Raw genomic sequence first — 24,102 nt, 5'->3', positions numbered from 1 at the left:
AGCGTGTTAACAGCTTGGAAGAATGGAAGAGAGGCTTTGTTCGTCATGAGGTCTTTATTAGCAAAAATAAAAGGTTTCTTTTCATACAGATCCACGTGGAGCAGTTGATGCAGTAACAGCAGTGTTACACCGAGGCGCAGTGTCTGTGCTGGTGCGCGCTACAGCGCCGGGGCTGTGCTCAGCTCCCTGCCACCCTGAAGGCAAAGAGCTTGGTGGAGAAGCAGCGAGGAGCTGGCCAGAGCACCCAGTAAGAAGGTAATGTGGATTTTTGCAGCATCTGCCCCCAGCACTGCCCTGGAGCCAGTGGCACTGTGTTGAGCAGCACCCCTGCTGCGGGGCAGGACCTGCTGCGGTGCCAGGCACGCTGCCCGCAGGAATGCCCCCACACATGTCAAAAAGGAGTAAGTCGCATATAAACAGACCCTAGTCAGTGGTAACTTACAAATGACAGGAAAGCAAACAGCAAACTGACAGTGTTTCATCATACTGGTGCCCTGATACTTCTAAATATTAGAAGCAAATGCCTCGGGGTTATTGGATTTCCCTCTGGTTGGGGTCCTGCAGTGCACATGGGGCATGCAGGAGACTGGGGGCAAGGCGGGTGAGGACCCCTAAAACAAGAGTCTCACGGCGGGCAGTGGAGCCCCACTGCAGCTTCCTTCCCAGTCCCAGTCTGCTGCAGCTCCTCGTGCGGCCAGTTAGAAGCAAAACCGAATATTGCCAGCGCTGCGTGCAGCTTCAAGAATTTGAATGCAAATTACCCAAGCCACCTTAAAATGGTGGTTAATTAAATACCCTCTAGCTTCTAAAAAGAAAAAACAAACAGTAGGTAAAACCCAATCAAAGACTGGAAAATACTAAGGTTAATTCTTAAAAGTGCAGAGTGTCTGACCCAGCGGCTCTGGAAGCCAGTTGACAGCAACATTTAAGTCAAGTTCTATTAGAACCAAAAGCTTAATTCCTATCACTACTTTTCTTTAACCTGGACTAATTTATAGGCTGAAGTCAAGAGGTGGGTTTTAACCGAGCTATTGCTGAGGCATGGTCACATTACATTTGCTGGAGTGCACGACTTTCCTCGCAAGGGAGGAAGAATAACCCTGCCCTTGGTTAATTTTATGATTATTATTCTCAGTGCAAGGCCATGCTATAATTTGGAATATTTCAATGCCAAATTCCAACTGCAGAACCAGAGCTAGTGACATGGTTATGCGAGGAAACATTTGATTGCATAAATAAATAGCTGAATAGGAGCAGATAAATAAATAGGCAAGAATAGGAGCAGAGCGCTCACGGGGTGTTTGCAATTAAACTTTGCTCAACTCAGAGCTGGAAGAGCTCTTGACCGAGCGACCATGCTCAGAGCAATTGCACTCAGGATAAACTCAGCTCATTTACCTGCTCGGCAGAAGAATGCTGCTTTGGGTGTTTTGAAGCTATGAATAAAATAGCGCTATCATAAACAGCATAAAATATTGAACAATAAATAGTAGTTTACAAGGTCATTATACTTCTCTCAAAATAAAAATGTGTAAACATGAACACTGAGGTATTAGAAATAATAAATATTAAATTCAATTAGTAAAAAAATAACTTTTAAATACAATACTAAACTTTAAGTTGCTATTGACCTGTAATTCCTGACCTGAGCCCTAGCATAACTTAGTCTCTCAGCCTAATGTGATTTCTGAAGAAGTAGCAGGACTTGGTGTGGCAGCCGCCCCGCGGGCGCTTTCACTTCCTCCTCTTCATCAGCAAGTATTCTTCAATGTAGTTGATGAAAATGTCAAACTCCCCCATCGCCTTGTAGATGCCGTTCTCGTTCATCTGCAGGTGGAAGTTGGTGGGTTTTAATTCACTGGTTCCGCTCTGCAGCGCTGCAGTTCAAGCGCATACGCGATGCAGAATCCCTAGAAATGTTCTCTTTCCACCGAAAGCTCCAGTTTCTCTCTCCCCACCCACTCACGGAAACACAGCAGCTGCTCCTTTGAGCCTCGCTCGCTGGATTTCTCCGTATTAAGCATTCACATAATCAAAGGCTTCTGCCTGTGGGGCTCCTGACGCCTGCCCTGATGTGTGAGGACAGCGGTAAACCCCACTGACCCGCCCGAGCAAGGCACCCACCTTTTCAAACGTCTCCTTAATCTGCTTTATGGTTTTGCTCCTCTTCTCGCACGTGAGGAACCTGTGCTGCAAAGGGAAGGAGACCACGGCTTTAACTCAGCAGTTTTCCTTCCTGGTGCGGGTCCCTCGTCACTGCCGCCGCGGGTCTCCACCTTCCCCGTGCGTGCCCGAGCTTTTCCTCCGGGCTCCCGCAGTTGGCACCGGGGCTGCCTCGTGCCGTGTGCTGAGATCGGAGCCCACCAAGACCCCGTGTCAGCCCCGTGCTCTCCCTCCCTCCCTCCAGCCCCAGGGCTCGGCGAGGGCAGGGTTGGTCCCGTCTGACTCAGTCTGCGTCTGGGGACGGGGTCACGGCCGAGGGAGCGAGAGGCGGCATCACCGAGCCGGCAGTCAGGTAAGGGACAGATCCCCCTGCCCCCCACCCGCTGTTTCTTCACCCAGGTTTTGTCAGGCTGCAGATAAAGGGTGCTTCTGGGCATCTCTGCTGTTGTACTGGTTGTCTAACGGAGAGCATCCTTGTGCAGTCTGTGCCGTGCAGCACCAGACCCTGCCCCTCCCCAGGCATCCCCACCTGGCTCCTGCCCCAATTTTCCTGCCCGTGGGGACACCCAGCTCCCACCCCCTGCCTTGCTGCTGGTCTGGGACCAGCCCCGCTCCCCCAAGTGCCCGATTGCGCCCCGTGCCGCGGTGCTGAGCCCACTCACACAGCGCCTCATCATCGCCTTCAGGCTCAGCAGCAGGTTGCCCAGGTCGCCCACACTCTGCTGGTGGTGCTCGCTGCTCCTGAGGGCGCTGGGCAGGACCTCCTCCATGTAGAACCGCATCATCTCCAGCACCGACTGGCAGCCGAAGTTCCCCTGGGGTGAGAGGAAGGGGCTGTGTTGGTGGCAGCACAAACTGGTGCCTTTATGGTGGTCAGAGAGCTCGCAGCACGGGGGTGGCCGTGTGCCAGCCCTGCCGCAGCCAGCTGGAGAGCCGACGCTGGGGAATGCCCCCGCCTAGGGTCGGTTTTTCTTACAAAACACAGGCTGAAGGATGGAGGGCAGTGGGCTTAGGTGAGAATTATGATTCTTACCTTAAATTCCTCCAGCAGATCGGAGCTGAGCAGCTGAATGCTAAGTTCATCGTCTTGGGATTGCTGTAGGAGAATGCAAGAGAAAGATGAGCTTTTTGGAGGCAGGCAGTACCGCTCCCCCTGCGCTGCACCGAGGGGTTGTTCTGCGTGTTTGCGTTTATGGTCTCACCGTGGTGAGGCACACAGCACCCTTCGGTTTCTAGCTCAGTAATGCAAAGTACAGAAATCCCTGTTTGTTTGTTTTGGTTTCTTTTTTTTTGGTGGGGCTGAGGCAGCAAGCTCACAAAATCTCGAATGCCAGTTTGATTTTTCCGTTAGATTTCATTAACCACACCACCCCGCTCCCCAGATAGGTGTCAAAGTTACGGCTCTCCACGCAGCCTGGCTGCTCGTGTGCTCCTGGGGACAGGACGGTTCCAGCCCTCTGATGGTGACCTGAGGGTCCCCAAACATTGGGGCACCGGGCACCCCAAGGGGGCTTTGCCTCGTGGTGCTGCTGCTGCGCCTTCAGCTCCGGGGGGCTGGGGCAGTGCAGGGGGTGAGCTGACAGTGCCCAAAGCATTGCCCTGTGGCACTCGGAAGCTTTTCTGAGAGGTGAACATTCATTCCTAACATCAACTGAAAGGTTTACAGCCGGCTTGAAGTCTTAAATCCCCCCAGCAGTGTTCATTTGATACAAACCACGGCATCAGTCTGGGTTCGAACCCGGAGAGTTCTCTCATTTTATTGCTAAATCATACTGACATCAACTAAAATAGTAACCTGGGTGTGAGCAACCACCCCTGTCAGCCCCGTGCAGAGGCAGATGGATGCTCTGAGTGCCTCGTGCTGCTCCCCTGTGCCCCCGTCCCTGCAGCGCGGAGCTGTGACCTTTCACAGGCACCCGACCAGGCGCCCCTTGCTGTCGGGTGCCCCGGTCCTTTGGTCGTGCTTCTGCGGCTCTTTCAAAGAAAAGTCGGTAGCAAAAGATTTCCCTTTTTGTCTAGTATTGGTTTCAGAAGGGCTGGACCTTGTGGCCCTGAGGAAGAGTCTGGTCCCTTCCTACTAATTCAGTGAATAATTTGCTCTGCAGCGTTCAGGGGGAAGTCTGCCCGGCGAGGTCTACAGGGTTCATTATGAAATTGCTCAAGTTCATTACAACTAAAACTAGGAAGAAAAACCTTGCGTATTGTCTCTCAGCAAGCAGCAAAACAACTTCTCTTGCTTGCATGCAGCAGCCCATGACACCAAGCACAACCAAATAATTTCTGCCCAGGGGAAGCTGCTGTCCCCTCATCCAAATCACTGAACTCTGAGAAGAAAAAAAGAGAGACAAGGAGAGACAAACCGGTGTCATACTTACAAAGTAGTCTTTAATCTCCTCGAACTTCATCCTCAGCTCCTTCAGCTTCGCTGGTAGGAGGTCAGACAAGTGGAGGCAGCTGGGGTCGGTGAGCAAGCACCTGGCAGGCTGGGTGCTGGCCGCCAGGAGCAGCAGCAGTGCCACGCAGCAGGTTCTCATGCTGTGAGGATGAGTTCCTTTCCTCTTAGTCCAGCTCTCGGTTGAATTTCACTGGAGGGTAAAATGCAGATCTGCAGTCTTCACCTTGATGGAGCCCCTCATTTATACTCTCAAAACATCTCTCAGTTTCCTCTCCCCGCTTCCTGACGAGCAATATTAGGGTTATAAGTCATTCATTAAAAGCAAATGTCACTTGGGTTTCCCGTCAACTTGGGTTTCCTGTTCTCTTGACCCCCCTCCCCTCCTCACACCCCATCAAATCTTTTGTGCTTAGACTCTGCATTTTTTTTTCATTGCTTGCTTCTTGTAAATTTAAATGTGGCTAAAGAGGAAAGCTTCAGATACAATGCGAAGAAGAAAAGGTGCTGTGTGAGGTTACTTCTGCATTCTCACAGCCACTCTTTTATTTTTAGAAGAATGCTGTGAGGCAAAAAGTGTTTCTATTTTTAAATCTCCAAGTCAAGCCTCCACGCAGGATCACCAGCACTGTGGATAATGCAGCAGCATTGCTTTCAGTGAACTTGTTCAAATACATTGTCTCCTCATTTATCACCCCAATGCAAATACATGGCACTCTTAAATCTTTTTCTGTTTATTATCCAGATAATGCTTATGTCTGCTGACATCGACATGAATTTGTACAGGCTCCGGCAAGCTCAGGAGCATGCTCCAAGCTCCAGCTGGGATTTCACCTGGGCACTAACATGATCAGTCCTGTGCATTGGGGATGTGCTGGGGGAGCCCAGCCTGGCTCAGGCTGTGCCGCTGCTCGTGCCCCATGCAGGGGAGAGGAGCTGGAGCTTGGAGCTTGGTGCTAGGGCTCTCTCCTGCCACTTCCCCACCAATAATGAGAGAATCAGTCTCTTTTTAAGGTGTTTCTTAGCAGCAGCCTGTGATTTTAATTGGGTTTGTGTCATGGGAGCAGCTGTTTGCACACCGGTGTGTGGTGCCCAAGTGTCCAAGCAGGTCACGAACATTTTTGTTTCTGGTTCTTGAATCTTATTGTATTTCCTAGAAATAGACAGTAACTTCGTCCAAGCCACCCAGCGCTGGCTCCATGAACTGGATGTGCTCTGCTAACCGAGACTCATTGTCCCAGCTGATAAAACTACCATTTCGGTGCTGAAGATAACTCCTCTGACGTCTCTCTTTTCCGTTTTCCTCTCCTTCACACTCTCTTTCTACATATTTCTATACACACAGGGCCCTGCTTCCTCACGATAAAGATTTCTGCAACAAATCTGTTGCTCAAGAAAGAGAAAGTGAAGATAAATTTGGCCTTAGGGTGACCATGGGGGTCCTTTGAAAGCTTTTCTGTTAGTCTGGAGCAGTGCATCCCTCCCAGCTGACCTCCGGGTTGCTGCTTTGGACACATCCCTTCAACTCTCACCTCCCTCACTGCACTGAGCCTCTTTTCGTGTGAGCCTGCAAACATCTGTGAATGAGCTAGTTGCAAAAAAATGCTGGAAAAATGCGAAGTATTATTTGTTGCCCTGTATTTATTTTTTTAGATGTTTTAAATTATTTTAGGAGCAAAAGAGAGGAATGTTCTGTGTCAGAGTATCCATGAGCAAGGGGAAAGTGATGCGTTATTAGTAATTGAAGGCCTTGAGGTAACTGCTCAATACAGTACTAGTGTGGGATTTTGTGTTCTGATTTGTTTACCCTTTGGTGTTATATTGCTGCTTTTCCAAGGGACACGAGGGAGAATCCTCCCGGTGAATTCTGCTCGTGAATCACTGCAGGGACACCAGAAGTTTTATGTGAATCACAGCATGTGTCATGAAGTCAGTCCCCGCTTTTCTTCCTCTGTTTGAATGCATCAGTAGTGCGGTTTCTTCCCTTGACCAGCAAGAGAAGCTGTGAGAAAGGAGAAGAAAGAGCAGCAAAAATGAGTAGCTTTGGACATAACCCGTTTCTACCGGTGCTTTCAACCCTGGCTCTCACACGGCGAGGTTTTAGTTTGGATTAACTCCAATCTGCCTCAGGTCAATGAGCTGCACGACCAGGACCTGGATGACTGCACAAATTTCACAGGGCCGTCGAAATTTCTGTGCTGGGGAACAGGGAAGGGGCAGGCTGCGATTCCCCAAGCACCTCGAGGTGGCCCCTGTGTGTGCAGGGTGCATCTGGTGCAATAGCAGTGAATTAAACCTGTGTGGATTGGTGCAATTTGGGGAACGATGCAGCCTCAGGACCTGCTTTGCAAACCTTGCCCCTGCTCTGGGGCGTTGCTTTTTGCTCTCAGGTCTTAGCTCTTGGTTGAGGTGCCGGCGCTGCTGGCGAGCATCAGCTCGCAGGGGGCCGCTGGGCAGCTCCATTTTGCTGCTCAGAGATGCGGGGAGCTCCAGCCCTGGTGCTGGCCAAGGGGCTCCTGGGCTGGGGTCATCTCCACGGCAGCCGCCTGCCTTCCTTCCTGCCCAGGAGCTGAGTTTTTTTTCCAAACCTCTCTTATTTTGGGCAACTGGTGGCTCTCCATGAAGTCATTTCAGCTCGACACCCTGACAATTCGGAGCGGTTCTCGCTCTTGTGCAATTCCCTCCTCCCTGTTTTGGAACCTGTGTTGTTTTTTTTGGTACACAGAGGGCGTAAGCCAGATGTGTCCATTCCACAAAGGAAACCGTCCTGCGCACGCACGGCACTCGGCTGTGTTTACCTGCGTTTCCTTCGCCGTGTCAGAGATCTTGACGGTGCAGTTTCGCTCTGACTCACCCTTGCTTACTGCTGTGGAAATGCATTGACTCTGCAGTACTACGAAGTGCTTGCATGAATGAATAAAGCACCTTTTCCTAAAGAGTGTCCGGGGACGTGGGTGTATTTCTAAACCTTTAGGAAACAGCTTTCACAGTTGCCAAGAAGATCGTTTCAGGAAGGAGCGCACGTTACTCAAAAGCCACTTGTAAGCTTCTACCCCACCTCCCACAAGCTTCTGGGAGCTGCAGCTTCGAAAGAAGTACTCGGCAGGAGGGCAGGATTGCTCCCTGCAGTTGAAGCGAGGTGTTGAGGTGAACGCAGTGTGTGAGGAGAGGCTTCAGACATGCCCCTGGGCAGCCTGTCCCCGTGCCAACAGGGCTGGGGGCATTTCATGATCTCCAGCATCCCCCTGGAGCTGGTGGTGTTTTGTGCATCTCACCGGGTGCTGCCCATCCGTGAGGGTTTTCTCGTGCTGGCAAGCTTCCACAGGGGAAAGCTTTTCCTTTTATTTCCCCCTTTTTGGTCTCAGTCACCTTCTTCAGACAAGGGAACATTGTGTGTTTTATGTACTGTTGTAGATACAGCTTGAAGAATCCCCTAGATTTCCAGGCTGCCATCACGGTGTGTTTCTTTGTTTTCTTTCCCAAAATTTCCCATTTCTCATCCCTTCAGGTTCAGAACTGCTGTCTGTGACGTACTGGGGAAATGGGAGACTCTGTGGCCCTTCATTCACTGTACACGAAAGCAGCTTTGAAGCGATTTCATTTGCTCTCAGAAGCAGCACCCACTCTGATGACTAACAGTTCCTGATGGGTGAAACAAAGTGGACTGATTTTTTTTTTTTTTGACTTTTTTTTGCTGTCAATGCATGACGTTGGACTTTTCACTTCTGGAAACCTGCTTTCTAGCACTCTTGTCGGAATTTGCAATGTGACTCATATCAACCTCATATCAACAGGTAAATCCCAAATTGCTCTTTGGAAATTTAACCAATGTCATGAATTGTTTTGTCATGTAACATCTAAGTGTCCAGGAATAGGTTACTAATCATGAACGGAAGACATTGTTATGAATTCTAATACGACACATAGAAAGATCCTTACATAACATTTTCTTAGTAGGTCCATAACTTCCATCTGACATAACCCAAGCTGGAACCTTGACCTAAAATCCTTAGGTAACAGAGACTTCCTCTGGTCTATAGATTCATTTTTTTTCAATGATTAACTTAATGAAGAAATATTTGCATTTTTTAAATCACATAAATAAAACTTCCAATATTTGGAGCTTGCCATGTCTTGTTCAATTAGATCAGGGAACCGTCTCTTTCAAGTGGTAGATATAAGATTTTTCCAAGTAGACTCTAAACAGAATCACAAAATTGATATAATAGCATCTATTATTTATTATTATATATTATATATAATAATACAATGTACTATACATTATGCTACTATTATAAGATATAAGGATAGGGAACAGCATCCCTATTTCATGGCCCGCCAGTGGGTTTCAGGGTGCCCCCAGGTAATTCAGAAGATGGAGCTGTGCTAGCAGTGCCACCCTATTTCTGTCCTTACAGAAATGAAGGAGTGAGGAGTGTGTGCAGCCAACGGGGCTTCTTTGGAAGAAAGCAGTATGTTTGCAGGTAAGTTAAGAAGGTAAAAGTATGCAAAATACACTAAACGTGGTCCAGCTTGACATCCTTTTATCTTGAGCATCCTATTGAGCCAATTTTGAACAACTCTTTCTTCTACAGTTCATTTCACAACTGCTGGCTGATGAGTTTCTTTTTTCTACTCTTGGTATTACTGGGGTGTGTGGATTTTCTGGAGAAGATTGTCTCTGTCATAATTTAGCATCATCACTATGATCAATAATACAGAGAATAAACATTCATGGTTATGAATGGTCAGAAGAAAGAAACTGGTTATCACATTTTTCGGTGGCCTTGGGCACGGCGATGCCAAGACAAGTTCACAGCCCCGAGGCATGCCAGCTGCTGGGCTGAGAAGCAGTCAGTTGTGTTTTTTTTTATTATTATTATAATTTGCATGCTGCAGAGCGGTTGAGAAATCCCGGGCTTTCTTTTCCATCCCGTAAGACGCAGACCAGCACGTGCCAGGCGCTGAGGCAGCGTGGGCGCACGCGGTGCAGTCACCCGGCTGCCAGAGCCCCCGGGTTTCCCCCCACGTCCCCGCTGCTGCCACCAGCCTGAAACACTGGTGGGACAGCACGGTGGCCCATGGGGACTCCCCAGCACGCAGAGTGCTGCGAAGGCTCGGCACGGGTTTTGGGTGATGCGGTGGCAACGCCAGGAAGAATTAGGTCTGACATTTCTGAGCCCCCTCCGAAAAGCCAAGGCAAGAGAAATGAGTTTCGTAATGCAGGTTCCCAGACCGCTCACCCCCCAAGGCTGCTGCTCCTTCAGAGAAAAATGCAGTAAACCAGAATCACTCAAGTTCCCCCTGCCTTGCGTTTGGTTGTTTCCAGTTGATTTGTAATTAGCAGATGCTTTTCTATTCACATTTTCCAAAACGATGAAGGATGCCTCGGTCAGAAAGTGGCACCTCAACGCAGGGCTGTGCCACTGGCAGGAAGAGAAAAAAATATCTGAGTTTGATCTCACGTGCGTAAGCGGAGATTTTTGATAAAAAAAAATATTTGTTTACAACTCTCCATGTGCTCGGAGAACTGGTGGTGAAATCTGGATGTATAAAATACCTCCAGTGGTTAAATTTATTACTGAGTCAACATCTTAAAATCTATTTATTACTGCTAAAATATAAATTTTAGTTAATTTGTGGTTAATTCAAATTTTAATTGTTAAATATAAGATACCTCCTGGAAGGTATTTTAATTGCAAAGATGCAAAGGTGAAGTGAGCCTGGGTGCAGAGAACAGCAGCGTCCAGGGGTGGGAAGGGTGTCCTTGCGCTCCCGTTGCTGTTGGGAGCACAGAAGGGTGGGCTGAGGGAGCTGCCCCTCAGGGTGGGCTGTGGGCAGTGGGCTGAGGGAGCTGCCCCTGCCTTTGCTTGCACACCGTGCCCAGGAGTTGTCTTCTCATTGCAGCCAGTGGAAGATCCTCTTCAGCATCAGGATCAGGCGCTGAGGTCCCTTTTCCCTCTGGCTGCTCTCCGTGTCACTCGGGATGGCCGTAAGTAGGAAGTGGCAGATGAACCCGAATGTGGAAACCCCCCTCTCTGAAATTGGTGTTAAAAAAAAAAAAAGAAGAGGAAGGAAAAACAAAAAAAGGGAGAAAACAAGATTTGAAGCAAATGCCCTCTGCTAGATTTCTCTCCTGTTTCAGGGAAGAGGAGCCCTGCCATTTACCCGTTTATCAGCCTTTCCTTCTGGGTAGCAGCAGGTTTGCTGGAAATGGGATGTCCTGCGGGACGTCCCTGGCCCTGTGCCTGCGGCTCAGGGCTGGGCAGGACGGGAGCTGCAGCCCCGAGCATCCCGGCTCAGAGCCTGCCACTGCGGGGCCGGGGGCTTCGTGCACAGGAGCAGTGTGCTGTGAGGGACAGAGCCCGTCACTTTCCAGGTGTTTATGCCTCGAAGCCGGGCTGCCCTGGCACAGGGGCTGGGACAAACCCTGCGCTCTCTTGGGATGTGCAGGTCTGAGCCTTGCATGGAGGAATCATTCCTGATAAGCCTTCCAGGGGATGCAGAGCAGATTTGTTGGGTTTTTGCTGGTTTCCATCAAGAAATAACATCGGAGATGGGAGAGCCGAGGTGCTGCCAGGGGCTGGCAGAGGCCCTTTTGCTTTCCTCCCCTCCTGTGCTCTCTTCTCGAGCTGGGGCTGCCCTCACCCTGTGTCCGCGGGCTGACCCGCTCTGCTATCAGGCACAAAACCTCATGGTTGTGAAATTGAGACTGATTCCAGTCCCGAGTTAGTGCATGCTCAAGGCAATATTAACCCAGCGAAAACCGAAACTTGTCTTTAAGAGATGGGCTATGCACAGACTCCACAGCTAACTTACTGAAACATGTCTTTCAGTTTTGGTGAAAGGTGAATCGATGAGAGCTCTGCCTGGCTATCGGAGTGATTCATTTGCTCCCCAGATAATTCAAAAATGGAGCTAGTAGCAGTGAGCAGTCAGTTTCTCCTTTATTAGGCATCATTTAGTGCCTGCACCATCAGCACATTTCACCCTCCCGGACAAACCCCAGCTCCGTGGGACAGGCCGCTCCAGCGCTCGCCCAAATTCGAGGCCGAGCAGCTTTCTAAAAATGCTGCATCTGGCGGCTGGTCCCCTTCTCTCCTGGGCATTACAGATCATTTTAAAAGCTATGCCACTCAGAGCTATTGTCTGTCTGAAGCTCGCAAGGAGGGCAGGGGTGGTTTGGTATTTCACAGAGAAACAGCCCCTCTGGGTACAATTCCCTCACTGGCTGCACCTAGTGTATTTAGAGGTATTTGGTGAGCTATTGCTCATCCAGAAGTAGTGGTAATGAGCCCCAATAACCCTGTGTATGTGCTGGTTTATTTATTTATTTATTTTGTGTCATTTTCTTTTTAAATCTCTATTTGCTCCAGACAGAGCTTGATAAGCAATGCCACGTTCTGGGTCTGTTCATTTGAATTGTCAAAGTGAAGAACTTTTCTCTAGGGTTGGTTATTTTTATTCTTGTCTCCCCCTCAGATCTCCACCTCCTGCCACCAGCTGCCCCCTCCCCAAGGTGCTCACTTGCTCCTTCGGCAGCATCCCCACGGGAGCCCTCCAGGACTGCAGGAAGAAGAGAAACACTGCAATAAATGGTAATGCAAATAGCAACTGCAGCTCTAATTACAAGAGAGAAAAGGGATTAAAATTAGAACTGAGAATAGTAAACAAATCTAAATTCTGCAGGGAAGATGTGGGGGGCTTCTCGTGGGTTTTGAAAGTGGAAGTCAATTCTCTTCTGTCGTTTCTTGTGTTTGCTGAGCCCAGCTCTCTCCCTCGAGAAAGAGCTTTCAAGAAAGTTTCGTTTCTCTGCGCGGTGTTGGTCCTGCAGGCCACCGCCGCGCTGCCGACGCGGGTTGAGGTCACAGCTCCTCTTTGTCGTTTTTTTCCCCCGTACACTGGTGTCACCACTTGTTTACAGGAGCCCAATTATTAATGTGTTGAATGCCCACATCAAAAGACTTCCGAAACCTCCTGGAAACTGAAAAAGCCTCATTGGTAGAACCTGTGTTCAGTCTTGTTGGTAGATTTGAGTCTTTGAAATACGTGTGTTTGAGGGCTAGTGCCTAGCTCAGCACCACTGCCGGGCTTTGCATCATTTGTTAGTGGAAGCTTTCGTTTATCTTCAATAGCAAGGAAGCTCTTCTCAGGCACTTTTACCTCAATTTTTGCTGAAATGGCCAATTTCCCTAGCACAGCGGGGAAAAGGGAAAAAGCAAATCATCAATGTTCACTCTCTGGCTACGAAATCTTGCAGAAACGATCACAAGTGACTGGGTACCCGAGCAGGGTGACAGTGAAACCTTATGGAAAATTCCTCGACTGCTGCAGGTTCGGGAGGAAGACTTGCCAAGTGCAATTCGTTTCTCCATCCAATCCTCAGAGGGAGCAATCCCCAAAATTGCTGCTCCGGGCATGGCAAGGGCCCCTGCCTCGCAGGCACGGGGTGGTGGGCAGCTGGAACAAGCTAGCAGGAGCTACTCTTTAGCTGTGCTATGACACTGCAAAGACCTGAAATGTGCATTTCCTTTGAGGAAGATGCCATTTATGATAACCAAATTACGAGTTCACGTTTTTATCAAATCCGGGTAAGCAACTATTTAACCTCCAACACCCCCCACCCCCCTACACCGGTGACTAAATGAATGGTTTTCTGCAGAAGAGCTATGTCAGTGTACAAGATCCTCCACCACGCTTTCCTCCTTCCACAAAGATGAATCTTAGAGGGAAAAAGAAAAAAAAATTACTTTTTTTTTTTTTTTCTCTTTTTTTTTATATCCTCTTTGGGTAAAATCCTGGCCTGCTGGCAGCCCTGCCACCGGTGAGTCACACGCATGACATCGCATCTGCTCTGTGAAGGCGGTGGCTGAGGCAGTGGCACTTTCTGTGACGTGCAGCCCTGCGTAGCCACGAGCCGAGGATGTCCAGCGAGGCCAGCGTGAGCCCAGGGCCACTGCAGCGGCGAGGAGCTGCTCCCCGGGGACGGCCGTGGCTCTGTCCCCTTCCCAGTGCTGCTGGTAAATGGCAGAAGCAGCTCCAGAGGGACAGGAGGTGACATCTCCACCCAGGGGATGCTTTAAAGCACGGTGCTCAGATGTCTCAGGGCGGTGTCACACCTCGGGGTGCTCTCCTGGAGCCCCCCTGAGGCAACAACAGCCCCGGGCTGCCCCCGTAGGGGTCCTGGTCCCAGGCTCTTCCAGGCATCCGTGGAAAAGCAGCTCTGGAGAAGTTAAACCTGGGGAAAGAAGTGTGTTTGGCAAAGTGGAGCATCCGCAGCGTTAAGCAGGGCGTTTCCTTGCAGGGTGTTAGGGTAGCAGCTTTGGATGGAGGAAAATTAAGGTTTCAGGGCACCTTTCTCAGGTCTTGAGCCCCTCTCCTGAGCCCTTCCCGTCTGCCAGCCCCCCGCTGGAAATCCTGGCATCATCTGGGGTCTGGCACCATGGGCTTGGGGCTTTGCTTGTCCCTGGCCGAGCAGGAGCTGCGCCGGGTGAGGCTGAGCCGTGCCCAGGCTGCCGCTCCCCGACAGGCGGGACTCAGAGCTCGATTTTCAGAATTATTAAAGTGGTTATGGTTAGAAACGTGACTGAGAAGAGGGCACATAATGTACCACACCTAGCAGCCGATTATTCCTCACAGAGCCTTTTCTGAGTCATTTGATGAGTTTACCGAGAAAAACAATTTTCTACTTTTGTCAGCAGCATTGCAGAGCTGCGGCTGAGCAGGCGGCGAGGCTGCTCTGATAACAGGTCCCTGGTTTCTCTCGATAATGAACTGCACTAATTAAGAGACAGAACAGCCAGATTTAGGAGGTCGGGACAGGGCATGGCAACACGTTTCCACCACGAGCTGCAGCGTGCACCGGTGCAGAAGGTAATGGAAAGAGTGACACCGAGGCAGGGGCTGTCCTCAGGGCACCGGGGCAAACCCCTGCCTTTTGGGATCAGCACTTGTTCAAGTGGGGCTCGAGAAGGGCTCCAGGTTTGAGGGCCAGGTGGTTGCTTGACATTGAAACCGTTGTTTTTTCAGGGGCTGAGAACCACCCAGAGCTGCAGCACGGCTGCAATTAATCATCCCATCAGCTCCTGGCAATACCATGCTGCAGTACCCAAGGAATTTCTCTGGTGCATAAAAAGGAAGCCAATATGTTTTCCTCTGCCTGTGGAAATCCTTTGGCAAGGGTCTTGGTTAGCTACAGTATCACCAAGAGAGATGGTAAATCCTACCAACTACTGGTCTCCAACTTTTTTGTCAAGTGGCTGAGTTGGTTTTTGTGGATTTTCTGCTGAAGCATGTCATGAAGAGCTCCTCGAGCTCTGGTCTTTGCAGTTAAGTTTGGATTTTTTGATTTTTATTGTTTAATTAAAATTACTACAGGCATTTCTGTCATTCATGTTGTCTATTTCTGGGGATCTGTGTACAAACCATTATCAGCTTCAGATCTGAAATGCTGGAGCACCTAAAGCTGCTGTGAACTATGAGTAATATATTACAGAATGGCAAACCAAGGATGGTCTGCAACGCATTATCAGATCTCCTTACAGAATGAAACTACAGTGAGATGCACTGTTGAAACTGGTACCTTATCACTCTGAAATCCTTTACTGGAAATCTAGTGTTGATGTGTGTGTGTGTGGCCAGTTCATGACAGCACGGCTCCTATTCAGATCACGATGTCTTGCTGGCGGATGTTTTTTTTTGAAGTTATTTTATTGTTTGTTTGTTTGTTGGTAGTGAGATTTTTTTTTAATTTTTATTTTTGGATGAAATGAAAGTTTTTGGATATCTGAACAGCTGGTGGGTCAATGGTGGATCCCAGTGAGCAAGGCTCAGAGGCTGGCAGCACGTGGCATGTACAGGGATGGCTCTCCAGGGGGATGCTGCAGCCCCTGGGAGGGCTGCTTGCCACTTTTATTAATAACTCTGAGGCAAGCTAGTGGTGTCCAGGGCTTGTCTTCTTACTTTTTAATCCCCTATCATGGTGTCAGCCAGTTAACAGCCCTCTGTGCTGTGTGTTATTAAGTCACATCTACTTTTTGGGTGCCCCATCCCACCGTGCCTGCCATGAAAGCCCTGGGGAGGAGCCCCCCACTTGCTGCGGGCAGCCTGGGAGGATGGGGACAGGACCACGTCCCAGCGTGCAGCCGTACATGAAAGCCTTAATGATGCCAAAATGCCTCAGGGAGTCAGTTCCCAGCTGATCTCACCTGCGTTGTCACGCTGCCGTGGATCAGAAATCCCTGTTCCTTTCCTCTTCCTTCCCAGAGCGTATGAGACACAGCTTGCTGTTTTATTGGGGATGTTCTCCTGTTGCAGCTGGCATGCAGATGAGAGCCTCTCTTACGCATCTGTGTGGGGAAGGCTGAGCTGAGGTGATTTGCTTCAACCAGGAGCTGGTCCAACACCTGCTGAAATCCAGCCGTGCCCTCAGCTGTGCCCCATCTGCTCCAAAAGGCACACGCTGGGGACCCTCAGAGGTGCAGCACTGGCAATCAAACACCATCACTGTGCACGTACTTGAAAAAAACACTAAGAAAAGATGTGGATCCTGTCCCCCACCCTCCAGCATTGTTGTTCTCTCACTCGCTCTTGAGGCAAGGCTCACATTCTTGCTGCTGCTTTGTGAGTGGAAGCACAGCAAGGCCAAGGGACCCCCAGGTCCATGCTGAATATGTAGGGGAGCAAAGCCCTGAGCCCCCCAGTCCAACATCTCCCTCCTGTCCCCTTTTACCCCTTCATCTTCCCCCCAGTGGGCTGCTGGGCAGATTTTAACCCCTGACCGTGTCTTGCCTGCTGGTGTTTAGTGACCTGCCTTTAGGGCATCAGTTACCAAAAAGGAAGACATTCACTTACCAAACTGAAAAGAGAAATCCCTTCTTCTCATCTGCAATTTACATAATGAAGTAAGAACTCGCTGCCTCTTCCCTCATTTCCTCACCCGGGCTGGGTGTGCACCCGGCTGCCTGGGAAAGCTGCGGGGCCCTCGGGTGCCTCTTCCTCCGCTGCGAGCGCACCTTTTGCTGCAATTCCGTGCAGCAGCTGGGAATTTGGGGAGGAAGGCGCAGATTAGTGCCACGCGCTGCTGAGCACTCCAACACCTCGGCAAGAGCAAATGCAACCTGCTGCAGATATGGACCTGTCTTTTGGCTGTTTTCTTTGATAGTGCTAAGGCACGGGGCTGAGGGAGGCATGTTGGGTGCATTTGTGGTGATTTCAGCTGTATGCAATACTGTGACTAGCCCGGGCATAAAATCTATTTGCCTAGTGTTACTGTGATGATAGATATACTCTCAAGATTGAGCTCGGTTATCAATAAATTACTCATTCAGCAAAACTTGAAATAACAGCCCCCGTGCACAGACTTTCACACAGAAGACCTGCATTGCAACAGCCGTGTTCAGGCTCCTGCTCTGCCCCAGAGCATCGTGGCTGCATTGTGGGGCTGCAGGGACACCTCTGCCCCCTCTGGTCCCTCTGAGCATCCCTACTGGGTGTAGGGAGCCCGAGATTTTTTTTTTCTCACTGCTCATTTTTGTTTGCAGGCTGTACTTGGCTATGTCCAAAAGGGTTTCAGAAACAACCAACCTAACCTCGGAGCCAAAAGCCCGCTGAGCCCACCTGGGTTCTGCCCCCTTTGCATGACAGCATGTCCCAGCTGACAAACCCTGCTCCCAGGGGACTGTGTGCATCCAAAATGCCAGTGTGAGAGGGTGCCGGCTCTGCTCAAGGACCTTGGCTGCACCATCAGGTATTTCTCAGGTAATGGTCGCAGCGGTGTGAGCATGGACCTTGCAGCCAAAGTGTCTGCCTGCGGGTAGAACTGCCCTGCTGCCGCTGGGCTGGTTCATTTTAAAAGTTTGAGTGCAATTCATCCCCTTCTGCAGGCTGATAGCTTTGGTTTGTGTGTAGTGCTCACCTAAGTTACCAGTGCTCCTGAAAACCTAAGGACTTCTTGCAGCCCCGAGGTGGGAGCTGCTGTCCCAAAGCTCTGCCCTCTCAGACCCCGGCACACGCAGACAGAGGCGAGCATCCGCCCATCCCCACAGCAAGCCTGAGAGCAGGGTCCCCCAAAACCAGAAGATGAAGGTCCCACACACCAGGACAGCGGAGGAGAATGAACTCAGCAGCTTCCTGACTCCCCCTGTGATGACCAGGTGGCACCACCAGGACCGTGCCGGGGGACCCACGGCCCCGAGCGTGGTATGGAGGAGATGCCGCCCCCACCCCTCGGTCACGGCTTCCCAACCCCGGGCGGCAGCAATGCCAGGATTTCCCGCCTCCAGGTGTGAGGGAAACACCTCTGGGTGAAAGAGTTGGAATTGCAAAGGGAAATCTATGCTGGGAAAAGCAAGAAAAGTCCCAAAAGTTAATCCGAGAGCTATTTCCTCCCGGTACCTGGATAAAAACGCGTTCTTCGGAGCTCTCCAGGTCAGACATTAAGACGGGAGAACCCGTGGCAAAGAAGGTAAGGTACTGGTTTTGTTCTTCTGCTGCACGTCCATTTTATCTCCTGGCTCTCCTATACTGAGCTGCTGTGAAGTTTTTATTTATGAATAGCCTTTACTTTCAGTGCTAACAAAACCTATGTTTGGAGTATTGGTGCTGTTTCAGAGAGAAAGCATTTTCCTTTGGGATCTGCTGCTTTTACTCACACTTACCTTCAGTCCAGCTGCCCAGTAGACTTTTAAATATCTAATTTATCTGTTCTTATTTTTCTGCTGAAAATTGTGGAGATGAGCTTTGTCTGTTTACATGCAATCTTTTACTGGCATTTTATTTTTTTCTTTCTTTCATGATCTTTTAGTAAATGCTTGTTCTTATATAACTTTTTTCTTTGGCACCTGGGGAAGAAAGAAGAAATAGTTAAGAGATACCAATCAGCATGCTGCTTTTACACATACATACCTGTATGTGTGCAACCAGTGCTATATAAAATGAGTGTATTTTCAGAAATATGGTTGTGTTGTTTAGCTTATGGCACATACATACAAACATACTTGTCAGATGTATTTACTCCTGTGACCCCAGCTAGTCTTTCACATATAAATCACGATGAGCTGAGCAATGAATGTTAAACAATTTGTTGGAAATCTTAATAAAAACTGTTTAATTGTTTTTCTTCTGTGGTTTTTAGAGGAGAGACAGTTGCAACCACAGGCTTGAGCAGGTCTCCCTGGCAGCAGCATGAAGGGCTCCCACTTGCTCCTCTGCCTCTACTCCGTGACTTGCTGGTTGAGTCTGATGCCGGCAGCCGAGAACAAAATCTTCCACTTTGGACCCTGCAGGATTTCAATGAGTGTCACCGAGATCAGGTCTGGCTTCACTGCAATTAAAGCAAACATCGTAAGTATTGCCACGGGCTCCTGGGGAGCTGGGGATCTGTGCAGCCAGCAGTTCCCAAAGCCCCGTGGAGCTGCTGCATCCATCACCACGTCTTCTCTTCCCATGCAGCAAGCCCGAGACCCCATCAGGACCCTGAGCATCCTGTCGCACCCGCAGTCTCTGCACAAGGTCAAGGTAGGCGCCCTTACTGTGCCTCCACTACTCTGACTAATTTTGACCAGCTCGCTTGCTAACACCAGTTATAACGAATGCCAGTTCAGAAGGGTTTGGAGAGTTGTAGCAGTGCCATTTCTAAGTTCCTGAGAAACACGGGCACTGACAGAAAGAGCAAGTCAGGGAGGATAAAGTGATGCGGATCACGTATGTGAAAAGAGGTGGGTGTCCTGCCACAGTTCCTGCGCGCTGTGGGCTCGCTGAGCTGGCTGCCTTTCTCTAGAAATGTGGGCAGCCGCCTGCTGGTGCTCGCCCTGCTCCCATTCCCTTCTGCCAGGTGGTCGTGGTGGCCCTTGGTTTCCTGAGAAATATAAACAAGGTCTTTGCAACTCTCACACCCCAAGGCACTAGGCATGGGCCACTGCTTCAGGCCTCTAACACCCAGCTACAAAATCAGCTGATTATTTTGGTGCTAAGGATGGATCTGGAAAATCAGCCTAAAAAAAACGTCTATTCGTGTTATCAATACATGCCAAGCAGGGCTGGAAAAGCTTTCCTGACACAGGACATCACACTGTCAGCTTCTGTGTTTAGTGTCAGAGACGGCTTGGTCTAGCTGTGGGGAAAAGGACGGGTGACTACGGGTTTGTAGAACTCTGGAAGACCTCTTAAAAGTACAATTTGTTACTTAAGTCTTCAGATCGATGCTGCATCATCCATAACCTCTTCAACTTCTACATGGACAAAGTCTTCAAGCACTGCCAGACCGAGGACTCATACATCAACCGGAAAATCAGCAGCATAGCCAACTCCTTCCTCAGCATCAAGAGGAAACTGGAGCAGTGTGTAAGTCGTGGCTGATGCTAACGTTCAGTTTCAGCTGTTAGTATCTGCTGTGTAAATAAACCTAAGTGCTTCGTAAGCTACAAAATATTTATAAAAAAAGGTTTTAACAAGAATGTGAAGAAGTATGATATGAATATTTCATGTTTCCACTAAGAAATTTTTGTATTTGCCCATTCATCAGCCAGCTCCCATGGTGGCTCTCAAAAACTGTCTCTGTCCACCCAAGTGTCCTAAGCTGAAGTCTGATTTAAGGACCCGCAGCCTTCTGCACAATTGAACAAGATCTCAGTGTATATTATACAATAGTTTAACTAGATAGCATAACTAGAAAGCAATTTCATATCTTTAAAAAATGACCCCCCCCCCCCCCGCCTAATGAATTCAATTTTATTTTTCTAGCATAATCAAAACAAGTGCTTGTGTGGGCAGGAATCCACTGAGAAATTTAAGCAAATACTCGCGAACTACGAAGGGGTAAGCTGATGGTTATGTCCAGTTATTAATGCAGCCTTTCAGAGTCTCCTTAGGCTCTGTGGTACTCACTATCAGCCTGTTCCCTTATATCCCTTTCAGCTGAATATCACATCTGCAGCAATTAAATCCCTGGGCGAGCTGGACATCCTTCTGGACTGGATGGAGAAATCTCGTTAAAGCAGGAGGCAGGAACCATCCGCTAACGAGGTTGCTGGCAGGTTGCAGCCCCCGTGGTACATAGGACAATAACACCCTGTCCCAGAGCAGTCCCACTGGCTGCAGCTGAAGTTGGATCAGACTCCTGGTGTTTTGCTACCCATGTGAACAGGGAAATGTGCCAGCAGGGTCTTGCATCTCGATGGAAATACGGAGTTTGTTCCAATCAGCTTCGCACTCACATATCTGACTTCTACCAAAGGACACTTTACAAGGGAAAATTCTGTATTTCTCTTGCTTGCAGACATAAGCTATGATAATTTAATAAAAGTATTGTTTAAATTATAAACTCTTTGTATATTCATGAGTGCCAATGGCTGGTAGGAACTTCTCTGACACAGCTGATGCTACAGACAGTGCTCGCAAGTCTGCTTTCAGTCTTTTGAGACTGCTTCTGCTGCTGTGCTCTGGCTGAAAGTAGGTGCATTGTGTGAGAAAATAGGTCCTCACAGGTGCTGCAGGCCTAAGAAATCTGTGTTTCCTTTCCAGATGGTATTTTCTGCCTTATCAGTAGAAAAAAGTTTACTATGCAAAAAAAGTTTACTGTGTGGTTGCTGAATAGAAAAACCTTCTTGTGTGCATTATTGTAATTTACTGACACTCAGTAGCACATTTTGTGGAAGTCTGATGCACTTACTGTAAATAAACCCAATTTGAAACTGTGCTGCGTCTGTGTGTGTCAAAATTTTGAGGAATTACGTTTCTAGTCGGTGAAACTGTTTGAATTCAGCGTGGTGTCCTTTTGTAGCAGATGCAGTCCCTGCTGGCAGTGGCAGGCATTCAGATGTGCACAAGAGCCTGTGAGCACGTCCCTACATGCTAGTGATTAAAAAAAAGAAAAGAAAAGAAAAAGAAACCAACAAGTAATGTTGGGTTATTTTTATTTGTACGAGTTGTCAGCAAGTACAAGGCTTAGGAGCTCTTATTTCGTGTATTTTCAAGTGAAAGCAGACTGTTTGTGCATTTCCCTGTGTTCAGGAGTGATCAGGCTGGGGGTGTCTGGCTATGGCAGCAGCCCGTGTGTGCGTGGGCAGAGGCAGGGAGGGCACTGCCATCGGGTGCCTCCAGGAGGCTCCTTCACAGCCTGGTGCTGTTTCAGAAGGAGCTCCTTGTGCCCTCAAGGAGGAGCCAGCTCCTGCTGCGGCTTCACCCATTGCAGGCGGCGCCTGGCCAAGGACTCCTGGATCATGCCAGCATCCCTGCGCGAGGACAGCGTCTGCCACATCCAGCGCTGGAAAAATGAAGCAATGCAAAGGAGGAGGAGGAGGAGGAGAGCCTTCATCTGTCTTGAGACTTGACTGAGACCTGAGACCCAAACGCTCGTCAGCATTTGCCTGCATGTGCACATGCTTCTGGCTGAGCGGGATTTGGTGATTCACTTCAAAGAAAGAGCTCCTTGATTGCTCACTAACCTTGCTCAAATATTTGCTTATGCTCTTCACGGCCTTGCTTCCCTTCATTTCCTTTCCCATTACTAGGGTTTTGCAGTGTGACGTCCATTTGCCTTGGTGCCAGGGTGTGAATGGGTGAACACACGGCTCTCCCTGCTCTGTCAGTGTTCACGGAAGCTGATCTTTCAACATCAGCACCTCAAAATCAGCCATTTAAGGATGACAGATACTTTCCATGTTCCACAACCTTCTATTAACGAGAAAACATTATGAATGAAGTGGTGACACAGCTCCTCACCGACCAAAGGAAATCAGCAGTGTCACTGACTGGTGAAGGAGCTGGGGCTGCTTGGTGATGTCCGTGAGGACCTCTCCATTGATCAGGGTGGGCTTTGGTCCACAGCCTGGGGCAGAAGCTGGGTTCTGTTGCACATCCTCAGCCTGTGCTGTCACAATTACCATTATTTATCCGATTTCATTGACTTTGTAGCCTGTGCAGAGGGTCTTGTTCACATGCCTCACCCCTTGCAAAGGCATGCAGCAGGTGAGGGATGGGTCCCTCATGCACTGAGGTGCAGGAGCAGGGGGCCAGCAGCTGGGACCACAGCACAGTCACGGTCAGAGCTGGCGGGGGGGATGCTGCACCCATTCGTTTTGCCTCCTTCACTGCTCTCCAGGAGCTCAGCATCTCGCTCCCATGCAGGGGCAGTGCCGTGCAGGAGGAGCGGTGCTGAGGAAAGGACGCCTGCAGGCAGGTGGAGGAGGAAGCTACTTTCAAAAGGGAGAGAGAGTGGGGTTTTCTCCTCTTGGAAGTTTCGAAACCTTAGCATTCTCCTGCAGCTTTATTACTGCTCAGCCCCTGGGGACACTTTCCGAGCGCATGCCTTTCCTATTGCACCAGAATCATCCGCTCACTTCCAGCAACTGCGGGCAGGAGCAGACCTGTCCCGGCCCCTCTGCTTCTTGCAGCACCCGAGCCCCTTCCTACCATGCTACGGAGGGGATGCAGACCAGGGCAGCTGAGTTAGATCCTGATATCTGAGCTCCTGTGATAGCGATTGCTGTGCTGGAGGGAGAACAGCAAACCAAACTGCAGGGCTGGGAGGGGAAACAGAAATAAATACCAGCCGACCTGCTGCCCTCCTGCCTGTCCTGAGCCAAAACTGTCTCAGCTCATATTCCAGGGAGGTCCGTGATGCAGGAATAATTTGGCTATAGGGCTTTCATTCTTGATGAAAACTCTGTGTCTGTAGGGTAATGTGAACAACCACTGTCTGACCTTGATGATCTATTGTCCTGTTTTCACTTCAAAGTGTAGCTAATATTTTACTAAAGCAGAAGTGTGTTCATGGTGTTACTGCAAGGCTGTCGGCTTGGACTCCAGCCAGGGTAAGGATCCTTATTCTTTATATTTTATGGTTTGCTGTCAGAGATGCACGCAGCCCAGACAGACTCAGGGAATTTAATTTGTCTGTGCTGTTTCTGCCCTTTCTCGTCTGTCCCCATCTGCCTTTTATCAGCTGAGCAGGCACCACTCTGGTCCTTCCTTGTGACGTGCAGAAACTCTCATGTTCAGGGAAAATTGTTTCTCTGCTTTGTCACAACTTCTTCATCTTTGCTGCTTCCCAAATTGCTTTATCTGTGGGGTATTCAGCTTTCTGTACCAGCACCTGACTGACTGACAGCAATCCCTGTGCTACTGTTTCGAAAGCCACGCACCAATAAATCATTTTGCTCTGTTTGGTCACCCACTCTTGAGAATAAGACCAGGAGACCACACTTTTTTTAATTACAGCCATCATTGCTTCTGCTTGGACAAACACGAAACCAGCCGGGGGCAGCAATCACCGATGCCTGTTGCCTAATCCGTTATAGAGGCTGCTCAACAAGCCGTCGTATTAATTAATGCCATTCTGTGGTAAATTGCTGCTGTCGACGAAAATGCATATGAGGAACATTACTCAGAACGTTCCCCACTCTTCTCCATTGCCCCTCGCTTCTGTGGGGCTCAGACCCTCCTGTGTCGTTTGCAACAGCAAGTGTCAAAAATGCTGGAGAAAGCCAGAGCACAAGGAGGTGAAATCAAAGGAGAGGCACAGACCCAGAGGGGAAATGCTTCTTTGC

General features: G+C 49.4%; 2 protein-coding genes across 3 annotated transcripts; one reads left to right on the top strand and one right to left on the bottom strand.

The window, feature by feature from the left end:
* Positions 1–935: 935 nt before the first annotated feature.
* On the bottom strand, positions 936–4,928 carry IL10 (interleukin 10; the record flags this gene model as incomplete). The annotated part of the gene is given in 5 exon segments (NM_001310368.1): positions 936–1,827; positions 2,125–2,190; positions 2,826–2,978; positions 3,197–3,259; positions 4,539–4,928. Coding segments are annotated over 5 exon segments (534 nt in total). The 5' UTR covers positions 4,698–4,928.
* LOC101801622 (interleukin-20) lies at positions 1,774–21,320 on the top strand. Of its 2 annotated transcripts, none has more exons than XM_038168404.2 (10): positions 1,774–2,515; positions 8,064–8,349; positions 8,974–9,039; positions 10,463–10,547; positions 12,038–12,153; positions 14,257–18,898; positions 19,007–19,072; positions 19,745–19,897; positions 20,297–20,371; positions 20,471–21,320. In XM_038168404.2, exons 6-10 carry the CDS (start codon positions 18,740–18,742, stop codon positions 20,546–20,548), a joined length of 531 nt encoding a protein of 176 aa, XP_038024332.1. In that variant the 5' UTR covers positions 1,774–2,515; positions 8,064–8,349; positions 8,974–9,039; positions 10,463–10,547; positions 12,038–12,153; positions 14,257–18,739; the 3' UTR covers positions 20,549–21,320. The 2 variants fall into 2 exon arrangements, with proteins under 2 accessions (XP_038024332.1, XP_038024331.1); XM_038168403.2 differs by having other exon boundaries at positions 12,038–18,020; positions 18,690–18,898.
* Positions 21,321–24,102: the final 2,782 nt, after the last annotated feature.

The sequence above is a fragment of the Anas platyrhynchos genome, chromosome 27 (assembly GCF_047663525.1).
Source record: "Anas platyrhynchos isolate ZD024472 breed Pekin duck chromosome 27, IASCAAS_PekinDuck_T2T, whole genome shotgun sequence".
NCBI lineage: Eukaryota > Metazoa > Chordata > Aves > Anseriformes > Anatidae > Anas > Anas platyrhynchos.
This window is presented reverse-complemented; position numbering and strand designations above follow the sequence as displayed.